Genomic DNA, 14337 nt, shown 5'->3' on the forward strand with positions numbered 1-14337 from the left:
GATCTGCAACAGTACATGATAAAGCTATCCGGATGGACTGATTGAGGACCAACAAGCAATACGAGTGTACTGCTGAAGCAATACATGTCCCCTACTGCTGCTCTTGATGCCAACCGGCCTCGGTGGTGCAGTGGTTAAGCCATCGGACTACAGGCTGGTAGGTACAGGGTTCGCAGCCCGGTACCGGCTCCAACCCAGAGCGACTTCTTTCTCACTAACCAACTAACAACTAACCCACTGTCCTGGACAGACAGCCCAGATAGCTGAGGTGTGTGCTCAGGACAGCGTGCTTGAACCTTAATTGGATATAAGCACGGAAATAAGTTGAAATAAATCTTGATGCCTACCATATATCTTTGCTTTAAAGTCGATCTCGACTATAAGTCGACCCATGAAAAACAACTTATAAATATTGAAGTATTTTTTATTTTCAGCACATGAGAACAATAATGTACAATATTTGAACAAAAGAAAATTATTTTACAAACTTCGGTTTTCACGTTTTGTACATATCGCAATATTCCAATCAAACTACATAGCATCAAAATGAAATATTCCTTTAGTTGATAGTGAAAGCTGTTTCACTGTTACTGTATGGCACTGTACAGCATGGTTTTGTGCACAGACAACAATTTTATTTATCAACACTGACAACAGATCACTACGATAAAACTAAAAGTATCATCAGTTAATCACGTTTTACCGCCATATTAATATATGTAAGGAGGATAACTCTGGAAAGTACACTGGTTTTTGTACCAAATGATGTGTGTCCCTGTTGCTCTAGTGAACTGCAGAGACCAGTCTAAGCTAATTTAAGGGAAAGCTCATTAATATTCATGAAGCTAATCATCGACAAAAGATTGTTTGAACAACGATTAATGCCAGTGATCAGATTTCAAAATAAACTCCGGCAACAGGTAGTTAGTATTGTTTACATTTTGCTATTAGTGTTGGCTGTTATTTTAACTTAGTGGACTGCTGTCTTGGCATGTGAGTGAGATCGCATGCCTTTTCGCATTGCCAAAACCGGTCTAATGCAAAAAAAAAGAGGTTATGAAAAACAAATTTGTCGAATTAACATATTTGAGTATAAGTACAGGGCATAATTCAACAATAAAACTTGTAAAATAATCCCCAAAACGGTAATATTTTTTGGTGAAATTTTTTTACCCTCTTATAAGTCGATATAGGTTCAAGATATAAAATAATTTTTTGGTGAAAAAAATTCGACTTTAGGCAAAGATATACGGTAATTGATACCCTTAATCCAAAACACCAACCACTAATAAGAGTCAGGTCACAAATAGCAAGCATTCTGAGAGTATTGCGAAAGCAATATAGGTCTATGTGTCCCCTACCAGGCACAACAAATCTTCTAAATTCAAATTTCTCTGCCTAAAAAGGGCAAATGCCCATGAACATAAAAACCTGATCTGTAACTCTGCATGATAAAGCTATACACGAAAGTTTAGATCAATATCTTGAGGCATACGGCAAAAACACAGAGAGACAGACAGAATGACACACACACACAGACACACACACACAGACACACACACACACACAGACAGACACACACACACAGACACACACACACACACAGACACACACACACACAGACAAACACACACACACAGACACAGACACACACACACACACAGACAGACAGACACACACAGACACACACAAACACAGACAGACACACACACACAGACACACACACAGACAGACACACACACACACACACACACACACAGACACACACACACACAGATTGAGACAAAACTTATAGTCCCCTCCAGTTGAACTGGTAGGGGACTAAAAAAAAAATGTTTTCCCTGTAACATCTTCATATTTACTACAAAATATAAAATCACTTTGATAATAGAATAGCTATAAAATATAAAATATGTTATTTTTGTTTTAGCTTTTGTTTTATGTTTAATTAATAAACATTGAGCTTGGGCACATATATCAACAATTTTTTTCTGCACAATTTTACAACTATGGTAATCAAAAAGAATTAAACTGCAGTCATACTATCATTAAATTCTGGATTCCAAATTCAACAAGGTATTTGCCTAGATATTAATAATAATTTTAATCCATTTTGTACTAAACACTTCTTTTTTCTTTCCATGTTGTACTGTACTCCGCAAACACAAACACCAAAGATCAGTTTGTTCCTAAAATACTTTCTAAACATCTAAGTGTGATATTTCGGTCTTTTACAGTTCATTGATCAATATGACATTAGACAAAAAACATCCAGAAAACTTTGCAAAGCCTTCAATAGCGATTTTTTTTTTTTACCACAGAACAAGAACAGTAGTGGTTTCCAGTTACCATGTGGTATAGTCTAAAATCCCAGTGGGAACAATACAAAAGATCCCTTGCTCCTGGAGGGAAAGTGTAGCAGGTCTCTGTTAAAGATTATCTGTTACAATTACCAACTGTCTGACATCCAATAGCTGATAATTAATTAATCAATGTGGCATCATCAAACAATACAAAAAAACCCAAAAGGATTAATTGTGGAATAATTAATTACAATGTATCCTTTTTGCATCTCTCATTTCTATAAAACATCTTTTTAAAACATTATGCTGAATTTACCAAAAATCTATATCCCTTGGATAGTTGTCTTTTCAAGCCAAACAGCCATGTATATTTAATAAACAAATGCAGGCATGGCGCCGGTTCAGACCCATCTAATTCTGTCTACATTTAAGATCTACATACTGTAAATGCATAAAACAAATGACGAGCCATGTTTTTTTTTTCCTGAATAATTCTAATTTGTCTTTTCCAATATTACATACAATAATGATGCTCTCAGTGTTAAAGAGACTGCATGTCTGGAGTTTGCTGCCGTTGAAACATATTTGCGACTAATAGAATCTTTTAATGACTAAAATTATATAGTTTCTTTAATTGGAATCATGGGTGCAGAAAGTAGTCACCCACTCGCCAAATGCGAGTACAAATTCTGACGGACGAGTTTAAAAATGCAACCACAAGTCCAATGGGCGATCTGTCTTTTTCTGACTGACCATATTTTTTTTGGCATCAACTCCACATCAGCCATGCCAGAATTCTAAACCATTCAAACAAATGGTTCAGAATGATGACAAAATACACAACAATACATGTACCAAATTGACAATAGACGAATTCTGAATTTCGAACTGCGCAATTTAAGCGCGACATTCCAGAAACAGCCAGTCAAAGAAATGGCTTGTTTACATTGAAACTATGTTTTGAATACTTGCGGGATGTCACTTGAAATTTGTAAATCAATATGAAAGAAATGTGAAAAAAATGTACCTTTACCATAGTACACATAGTTCCAAATGTATTTTTTTGTCATTCACGGTTTGGGGCTTGATTTCGTTTGCCACGTGATGTTGATCACTTAGCCTACCAAGTGTCCTTAATAATGCTTTTGTCAAATATATCATTTGAAGTGAATATGGTGTTATTATTACATAATATTACTACACAATAAAATATTCTTTTATAGGCTGGTAGACTAATAGACATTCTGGCGGGCAAGTAATTTTTTGTTGGTTCTGGTCCGGCGGGCTAGTGAAATATTTTCCATTTCTACACCCCTGTGAAATATTAATGTCTTTACATTCAATATGTTTCTGATCATCCTATAATGTTTGTAAGTAGCCCAAACAATAATTTCATAATTACTTATGAACAAAAAAATATTAAGGAATAAAATGTTTGACCTAGTACAAACACTTGGATGATCAAAAAACATCTAATATACAGCTACTGGATTGATATTTTAAGTAGAACAAAATATATTTAATATGTAAAGTTTTAAAGTTTGTTTTGTTTAAAGACACCACACTAGAGCACATTGATTAATTAATCATCGGCTATTAGATATTAAACATTTGGTAATTCTGACATGTAGTCATCAGAGGAAACCTACTACATTTTTCCATTAGCAGCAAGGGATCTTTTATATGCACTTTCCCACATACAGGAAAGCACATACCACAGCCTTTGACCAGTTGTGGTGCAGTGGTTGGAATGAAAAAAAACAGTTGAATGTAAATGTAGTCAGTAAAACATCTCTTTTAAGTCAGCAGCATCTTAACAAATGGCAAGCAACTGAGGACAGTCCTTTAAATCACCTTAAACTACCTGGCTATCTGGACACATACTTAACTCTTACAAAGTCACTCGAATGGTCTGTCACAAGCGATTCCAATATATCAGAATTTTCTTTTTCAATTTTCTTGAACACACCTGATTGTGTTGACTTGATTTATCTCGTATGATCATCACCAGTCACACAGTCACACGGCCAGAGTTACGAAAATATCAGGAACAATAACGAGATTACTGTTAAATCCTGCTATAATCATTATTGACATAAACCAATTGCAGGCCATTACCAGCGGAACACAGAGGTTAAAGGGTATCTCGGGTCTACGAGGTGAACCGAGGTCAAGAAATATCTATTTATAGCAGAATAGCAACCCAGTGATAATCACCAAGGCCAGAATAAGAAATATAAAAAGAAGCCAAAAACAAAACAAATACTTGGATTGCCTTTATCCAGCTGACAAACCCAAAACAGTTCAACTGAAATGAGGTTATGATTTTGAATGTCTTTTTTATTTACTTTTTGTTTTGTCTTGTTTTTTATGTTTCTTGCACCACCTGACAATTTGCCTACCTATATGTACAATTTCTGGGTTGTCAGTTCTTGTATATAAGACATATATTTTATAGTGTCTGCCTGCATGCTTGTTATTTTTTAAACATTTAGTGCATTCTTTTAAAAAAACAATTTTAAAAGGATCCCTGGTTGGCGGGCCTGGCCCCCAAAGCTACAAGCGAAGGGATCCAGGCTTATTTTCTCTACATTTTTGTGCAATTTTAACCATTTAATTACATAAGTTATATGTGATTTTGAAGGAGTTTGTGCATGTGGCAATGACTCCTTCGAAGCACCAGTATATTAGTAATTTTTCTCTTTTGTTTGTCTGTTCAAGTGCAGTGAAATATTTTATTTCTACCCTGGTATAAACTAAATGTTTAAAAAGTGCCATTTCATTATATTCACTGGTATTCCAATATTCTTTTACTTCATTGATATTTAAAACAAGATTATGGCCTACATGTACAGTGAAACCTCTTAAAACCGGACCCTCTATAAACCAGAATCCCCTCAAAACCAGACCCTCTGTAAACCAGAATCCCCTCAAAACCGGACATTTTTCATGGTCCCTTTTTAAATATCTGTACAGAAGGGAATCTCTCTAAACCAGATACCTCTTAAAACCTGACTTTTTACTTGGTCCCGAGGGTGTTTGGTTTACAGATGTTTTACTGTACTTACAAACCCAGGGATGAAATCTTTCTTACACAACCATTTCAGAAATAACACTGCATTTGATTTATAACATTACATGGCAATCTCCAACACACACATGTATGTTCCAGATCAATTTCAAGATATCTGGTTGGCTGCTCCATGGAGATGACACACGTCATTAATTAGCACCACAGCTTTGCTATGACAGTTTAACTGTATAAGTGACATACACATGTAAGTAGGTCTGAACATATATTTTAAGTTTTTTTAAATCTAATTCCTTCTGACAGACATAAGACTTTCATGTCAGATCTTCTCCTTCAAAAAGAAAAAAAGAAAGAAACTAGACCTCAGTAAACCAGAATTCCCTCTCTTTTTAAATATCTGTACAAACTAGAACCACTGTACATATTATAACTGGTCTTTTCACTTTGTCCTATGGGTGTTTAGAAGGGTTTTAAATATCTGTACAGACTAGAACCACTGAAAACATTATAACTGGTCTTTTCACTTTGTCCTATGGGTGTTTAGAAGGGTTTTAAATATCTGTACAGACTACACCAATGTAAACATTATAACTGGTCTTTTCACTTTGTCCTATGGGTGTTTAGAAGGGTTTTAAATATATGTACAGACTAGAACCACTGAAAACATTATAACTGGTCTTTTCACTTTGTCCTATGGGTGTTTAGAAGGGTTTTAAATATATGTACAGACTAGAACCACTGTAAACATTATAACTGGTCTTTTCACTTTGTCCTATGGGTGTTTAGAAGGGTTTTAAATATATGTACAGACTAGAACCACTGTAAACATTATAACTGGTCTTTTCACTTTGTCCTATGGGTGTTTAGAAGGGTTTTAAATATCTGTACAGACTAGAACCACTGTAAACATTATAACTGGTCTTTTCACTTTGTCCTATGGGTGTTTAGAAGGGTTTTAAATATATGTACAGACTAGAACCACTGTAAACATTATAACTGGTCTTTTCACTTTGTCCTATGGGTGTTTAGAAGGGTTTTAAATATATGTACAGACTAGAACCACTGTAAACATTATAACTGGTCTTTTCACTTTGTCCTATGGGTGTTTAGAAGGGTTTTAAATATATGTACAGACTAGAACCACTGTAAACATTATAACTGGTCTTTTCACTTTGTCCTATGGGTGTTTAGAAGGGTTTTAAATATCTGTACAGACTAGAACCACTGTAAACATTATAACTGGTCTTTTCACTTTGTCCTATGGGTGTTTAGAAGGGTTTTAAATATCTGTACAGACTACACCAATGTAAACATTATAACTGGTCTTTTCACTTTGTCCTATGGGTGTTTAGAAGGGTTTTAAATATCTGTACAGACTAGAACCACTGTAAACATTATAACTGGTCTTTTCACTTTGTCCTATGGGTGTTTAGAAGGGTTTTAAATATCTGTACAAACTAGAACCACTGTAAACATTATAACTGGTCTTTTCACTTTGTCCTATGGGTGTTTAGAAGGGTTTTAAATATATGTACAGACTAGAACCACTGTAAACATTATAACTGGTCTTTTCACTTTGTCCTATGGGTGTTTAGAAGGGTTTTAAATATATGTACAGACTAGAACCACTGTAAACATTATAACTGGTCTTTTCACTTTGTCCTATGGGTGTTTAGAAGGGTTTTAAATATATGTACAGACTAGAACCACTGTAAACATTATAACTGGTCTTTTCACTTTGTCCTATGGGTGTTTAGAAGGGTTTTAAATATATGTACAGACTAGAACCACTGTAAACATTATAACTGGTCTTTTCACTTTGTCCTATGGGTGTTTAGAAGGGTTTTAAATATCTGTACAGACTATGTACAGACTAGAACCACTGTAAACATTTGTAACTGGTCTTTTCACTTTGTCCTATGGGTGTTTAGAAGGGTTTTAAATATATGTACAGACTAGAACCACTGTAAACATTATAACTGGTCTTTTCACTTTGTCCTATGGGTGTTTAGAAGGGTTTTAAATATATGTACAGACTAGAACCACTGTAAACATTATAACTGGTCTTTTCACTTTGTCCTATGGGTGTTTAGAAGGGTTTTAAATATATGTACAGACTAGAACCACTGTAAACATTATAACTGGTCTTTTCACTTTGTCCTATGGGTGTTTAGAAGGGTTTTAAATATCTGTACAGACTACACCACTGTATGTAAACATTATAACTGGTCTTTTCACTTTGTCCTATGGGTGTTTAGAAGGGTTTTAAATATATGTACAGACTAGAACCACTGTAAACATTATAACTGGTCTTTTCACTTTGTCCTATGGGTGTTTAGAAGGGTTTTAAATATATGTACAAACTAGAACCACTGTAAACATTATAACTGGTCTTTTCACTTTGTCCTATGGGTGTTTAGAAGGGTTTTAAATATATGTACAGACTAGAACCACTGTAAACATTATAACTGGTCTTTTCACTTTGTCCTATGGGTGTTTAGAAGGGTTTTAAATATCTGTACAGACTAGAACCACTGTAAACATTATAACTGGTCTTTTCACTTTGTCCTATGGGTGTTTAGAAGGGTTTTAAATATCTGTACAGACTAGAACCACTGTAAACATTATAACTGGTCTTTTCACTTTGTCCTATGGGTGTTTAGAAGGGTTTTAAATATCTGTACAGACTAGAACCACTGTAAACATTATAACTGGTCTTTTCACTTTGTCCTATGGGTGTTTAGAAGGGTTTTACTATATATCAACTTTTGGCGGGATTTAGCTCAGTCGGTTGAGTGCTCGCTTGAGGTGCTTGCGTCGCAGGATTGAACCACCTCAGTGGATCCATTTAACTGATTGGGTTTTTTCTCATTCCAACCAGTGCACCACAATTGGACAAAGGCTGTGGTATGTGCTTTCCTGTCTGTCTCTTGCTGCTAATGGAAAAATGTAGCAGGTTTCATCTGATGACTACATGTCAGAATTACTAATGTAAATGTTTGACATTCAAAAGTCAATGATTAATTAATCAGTGGTGTCATTAAATAAAATAAACTAAAATTTCTTTTAACTTTAAAACCCCACAACCCAAAACAAAAACACCATTAATCATTGATCTTAACCAAGGGGGAGGGGGAGGGGGGGATTTAGCTTAGTCAGTAGATGTGATGTGCCTGGGTCAATGAATCAAACGTTTTTTGTGGACCCACCCACTGGGTTTTCTCCATCCATGACTGGTATAATTGTCAAAGTCTGTGGTATGTGCTGCCCTGCCTGTGGCAAAGTGTAACTAAAAGATCCCTTCTTAATGGATCAATGTGGTAGGTTTCCTCTGAAGATTTATGTCAGAATTATCCAATGTTTGACATTCCAGCAGCCAATAATTAATACTTGTATGTGGTATGTGCTATCCTGTCTGTGGGATGAAGCATATATAAGATCCCTTCCTACTAATACAAAAATGTAGCGGGTTTCCTCTCTAAGAATATATGTCACATTTATCAAATTTTGACATCAAACAGCTGATGATTAATAAATCAATGTGCTCTAGTGGTGTCATTAAACAAAACAATTCCTCCCCCCCCCCCCCCATGATTAATGTATCAAGGTGATCCGATAGTTTTGTTAAACAAAACAATTTTAACTTTTGCACTTTTGATTAGTGTGTACCTGCATGTACCTGCAGTCGATTACCTGTAACGAGTATTCAGGTATTCGATACTCACACTGTAACACAATGGAGACATATGTACCTGTATCGGCATGGTCACATGCCTGGAGATCAATTATCACATTCCGCGAGATCAATTAATCAACTTCAGTGCTAGCAATGGGTTAAGTGAACATTATCAGTTTTATAGCAAATGCCATATCTTAACAAAATAACAGCAAATTAATCAGTCTGACATCATCATTGCATGATTCAGTCACTGTGGACAATATCGAAAATGCAATGCAGGGATCATTTTGCTTTCAAAATCTCGATAAAATATATTTCTAGTTTTCTACTGTTTAATGTTTTAAAATTGTGTAGCAATCTCTGAAACTTGCGTAGTGAATCATTGTGTGATACTGAATAAAATGTTCTCACTAATGTGCTATCAGTCAGCATAAACTGGCTTTTCCCAAGAATTCCTGTACAGTAAGTGGTGTCAGTTGTGTTAATATCAGTGGATGGATGGGCTTTCATGTCTAGATCATCACCATGATCATGGAACCAACCAATGAAATAACCTTAAATTTATTCCTAGAATATATTGAATATTATTGTTAAACTTACATATCATAAATCGCACACAGTGGTCTATTAGATTGGTGCTTTTAAAAAATACACTTCCCCTCCCTCCATACAGGACAGCACATGCCAAAACCAGCAATATATACCAGTCATGGAGCACACAGTAGTTAGTGAATCAAGGTCAAAGACCTTACTCCCACTGAGTGTCGTAGTGCACTTGGTACATATCCACCGTATTGTCAGTGCAAAACATGATTTCTTTTTCTTCTATATTGCACATGTAGTCTTAACATTTATCTATAGCTGGACCACGTCTTACATGAACCACATGACACACAATGTGCTGGGTGTGTGGTTTATCATTCCTTTCTTTTCTAACAAATGCAGATCTATACATGTATACCTCAACTGGACTCAAAACAAATTAATATATTCTTGTCACTTACCACTATAATATCTTGGGCATTATTATGTCAAAGTTAAAAAACATTTTAAGTGAAAAGAAAGGGAAGGAAAACCCTTCGGATATTGAACCATTTAACCCCAAATGATCTTAACAGAAAAGCAATGTTGCTGAATACTCCATGTACAATTCAGAATGTGACAACAAGCGGGGCAGTCTCCAGAATGAGGTAACCACCATCTTATGAACAGGGCTAAAGAGCAATAGGTTTAATTCCTTTGTCGGCACACAATCACACTTTCAAGATCCGACAGTGGCACTAGGATTAGCATACGACACGACCCCAAAACACAAGTCATTGTCACGTTCCCACTCTTTTTCCTTTCAGGGTACAGTGCTGGCAGATTTGTTAGGTTATTCTTTGATGAACCCATCCAGCACACCCACGGCAATGTCATGCATACATAACGGGTATCAGACTTAATGCCTTTCTCTTTTGTTGAAAACACATGCAGAGTGAAAGGATCAGCGGAATGGAGAGTAACCTTACATGACAAAGATTACCATACTTGTACTAGCGGAGTTTGAATTAATTCTGTCCTATCATATTCATTTAATTTTAAACACAAAAATAAATGAGCATTTATTTTTTACAGTTTTATTTATAGTGAGTGCTCATGAGTAACATAACTGAATTACTTCTGTTCTATCATATTCATTTAATTTTAAACACAAAAAACCCCTGAGCATTTCAAAATTGTACCATTTTGTTTTGTTTAATGCCATCACAAAAGCACTAGCCACTGATTAACTGCGTATAATTGTGACAAAGTCTTATGACGAATTAGCTCTTTTAATTTTTCCATTGGCAGCAAAGGACTTTTTGTATGCACTTCCCCCACAGACAACATCCAATAGCCAATGATTAATTAACCAATGTCCTCTAGTGGTGTCATTTAACTTTTTACCCGATGACAGGACAGCACATACCACAGCCTTTGATATATCCTTCATAGAGCACTGGTTGGGAGAATCAGAGAATAGATCCACTGAGGTGTTTCAAATCCTATAATATGAACGCTGTACCAACTGAGCTAATCGCCCCTCCTCCCAGCAAGTTGGTCTCTACCATATTATTGTTATTTTGACATATTAGAGAGAAACTGATGAGATAACAGTGAGTAATGAATGCTATATTAAAAAAAGGAAAAAAAAGAAGAAAATGCCATGAATGTAAAGAAAAAAATAATAAATAAATAACTAAATCTTACTGTGCACTTGTTGGGTTTCTCTCCCGAGTGGACTCTCATGTGTATGAGGAGCTTGTACCGTGCGTTGAAGGGGCGGTAACGCCGCTGACAGCCGGCCCAGAAACACGTGAAGTCCTCGCCCTTGCGCTGGTCAATGTGCACCTTCTCTATGTGGCGGACCAGCTCCTCCTGCTCCTTGAACAGACTGTTACAGTCGATCCACCGACACACGTGGTGCCGCTCACCACTCTCATCATTCTCAAAGTCCTCCGAAGTGTTCGTTTGATTCTGAGACACGGGGATGTTCGAGAACACCGACTGCTGCTGCTGCTGTTGCTGTTGATGATGATGTTGTTGTTGTTGCTGCTGCTGCTGATGAGGATGTTGTTGATGATGATGATGTTGCGTCTGAGAGTTGGATATATGGTGGTGCTGCTGTTCCACAGCCTGGTCATACGGCGGTGGAGCTTTGAACGGAATGGTGTTCCCCATGCTTCTCCCAAACCCACCGCTCATGTTCGCGGCCAGGCTTCCACCCATGCCATCATTCATATTGGTTTCCATGTTACCGGTAATACCATTGTTCATGTAACTGGGTACCGACTGCTGTTGCTGCTGCTGTTGTTGCTGCTGCTGCATGGGTTGATGGTTAACCATATGCACCTGTGACATGTAGTTCTGCTCGATATATGGGATTTCGTTCTGCGGCGCGACATACTGATTCGTCATCAGATCCGCAAAGCCGTTGCTCTCAGGAGGACCCATGTGGAAGTAGTCCGTGTGCTCCTGCTTGATTCCCTGAGCCATGCTCTGTGGGGTGAAGCTCGTCAGGCGACTACCTCCGGACCCCGTGACCGAGTACGGACTGTTGCGAGCTGACAGGTGGCAGAAGGAGCCGGGCATCATGCCGGGTTGAGGAGACACACTGGTCGAGGAGCCGCGCGAGTTGTTCAGGTATCCCACCAGGGAGGTGGGCGAGATCCGGATGATCTGGTTCAGATCCAGACCCTCGGAGATGGACGGCGATATGGACAGCGCCCGCTTCGACGCCCCACGCCCATGCATATTGGCCGAGTTATGAGGACTCGTGTAGAAGGATGTGTACGGGGACATGTTGGCTGCCTGGTAGGGTGACAGGTTGGAGCTGTCTGGGTAGTGGGACGTTGCGCTCCCCGATGGCGCGAAGCTCTGTTCGGCTGCCATCTCGCTGTCCTCATTATCCCCCGTCGTGCTGGCACCCCCTGTCGGAGTGACGCTCGGTAACGGTTTGTAGTGCATCCAGTCCTGCTGTTTGGGGAATGGCTCGAGGAACACATGTTTGTCGGAACTCGTGCTGAAGCCGCTGGGCGTTCCAATCATGTTGCGTTCGTTGGAGACAATGGACAGTGTCGGGGTGTGCAGGCTGTGTCGTGGACTGTTGGACGAACGGATACTCGACACTTCGCTCGGCGTTGGGGTGTGCGTTTGAAGGCGGTTCGGAAGGTGCAGGTGGGAGCCGCCATTTTGTAGTTTCGATACCTGGGGGTGCCGTAAGCTCTGGCTGAAGATTCGACTGGTGCCAATACCAATACACTGAGGCCCATACCCACCATGTTGGACGCCAGGTTCTGTGAAAATAGAAACATTAAATGATAAAAGTTAAAATACAAAAACATTTCGAAAATAGTTCATACACTGGACTTCAGTGATTTGTAGTTTATTTGGTTTATGACATGTATTATTACCCATATGGTTAAAAAATATCTTGGTACAGAATGTCAAGTGGGACGTAACACTTCGACATCTTATGATAACATCATACTACCGGCACACAGCAACCTTACCAGAGTGTAATTCAAACAACTTCAGTGATATAAATTAAAATCAATTATGGGTAATAAATAGATAAATAGGATATTAAACTCACTACCATTCTGTATAATGTTTATGTCCCTCATCAAATACTTTTCATTGTCACTTGCTAAAGCTCTTGAAAATTATTTCACTCGGGACGTAAACATGATGCAAAACGGAAGCTTTTTTAATATCCTATAAATGATTTAATGGTGTGAACAAAAGATTTCAAAACTCTTAAATCTATATAAATACTTCATAAAAAATTAACATCTGTTTCTGAATTATTATTGAGAACTTATTTTTCAACATTAATTTAGTGAATGCATGCACTTGAATGTAGATGGGGCCTACACACCGAACTGGTCTTTCATCAAATGTGTGCAGACTCTACGATTATGTTAAATTGATCCATTAACTGATTCAACTGAATCTTTGGTGCTGAAAATATTCAAACCTTTCTTGAATTAACATCATTCTAGAAGATAAATAATTAATTCAGTGAAACTTCTCAAATACAGACCCTCGGTAAACTAGAATTCTCCCAAATCCAGATATTTTTAATGGTCCTTTTTCAAGTATCAGTGCAGAACAGAAACTTTCTAAACCAGATATCCCTTAAAACTGACCCTTTGACTTGGTCCCATGGGTGTCCAATTTACAGAGGTTTCACCCGCACATACAGCAATGTCTGAAAGTGGTGGGGGAGAGAAGAAGAAGAAGTTTGTTTCGTTTAATGACACCACTAGAGCACATTAATTTATTAATCATCGGCTATTGGATGTCAAACTTGCAGTAATTTCAACATATAGACTTAGAGACAAAACCTGCTACACTATTCCATTAGTAGAAAGGGATCTTTATATGCACCTTCCCATAGACAGGACAGCACATACCATAGCCTTTGATATACCAGTCGTGGTATCAAAGAACAAAGACAGAAATAATTTTTAGGTAGCACTAAAATCAGCAAGTATGACAAAATCTGGAGATTTTAAGATTCAACCAGCAAAACTAGAATTCCCATTTCAATAGATGAAATTCTACAGATTGATAACAATTTGAAAAGAATAGAATTAAGTCTGTGTCACACAAAAAGAGCAAGCCTGGGCTTCTACCCAAGGATTTACGGTAGGTCCCTGGTGTATGGAGTGTGAGTGGTGAGATTACAGCGCTAAACTTTATAGAAGTACAAGAGTAACAACAGGAGTATACATTGTAAATAAAACATACCCTATATAAGTTTCTATCCCTGTGGCCAGGTGTATGCTTATCAGCTC

The 14337-nt window shown here is 37.5% G+C and overlaps 1 protein-coding gene across 1 annotated transcript in view; it reads right to left on the reverse strand.

Annotated features, from left to right (window-relative positions):
* The window catches only part of LOC121375855 (zinc finger protein GLIS3-like), an 89008-nt gene that overhangs the window by 29965 nt on the left and 44706 nt on the right, over positions 1-14337 (reverse strand). Inside the window, exon 3 of the mRNA XM_041503527.1 lies at positions 11246-12831. Coding sequence (XP_041359461.1) covers positions 11246-12831 — 1586 coding nt within the window. The remainder of the gene's footprint in view (positions 1-11245; positions 12832-14337) is intronic.

Source organism: Gigantopelta aegis, chromosome 6 (assembly GCF_016097555.1).
Source record: "Gigantopelta aegis isolate Gae_Host chromosome 6, Gae_host_genome, whole genome shotgun sequence".
NCBI classification, from domain to species: Eukaryota; Metazoa; Mollusca; class Gastropoda; order Neomphalida; family Peltospiridae; genus Gigantopelta; species Gigantopelta aegis.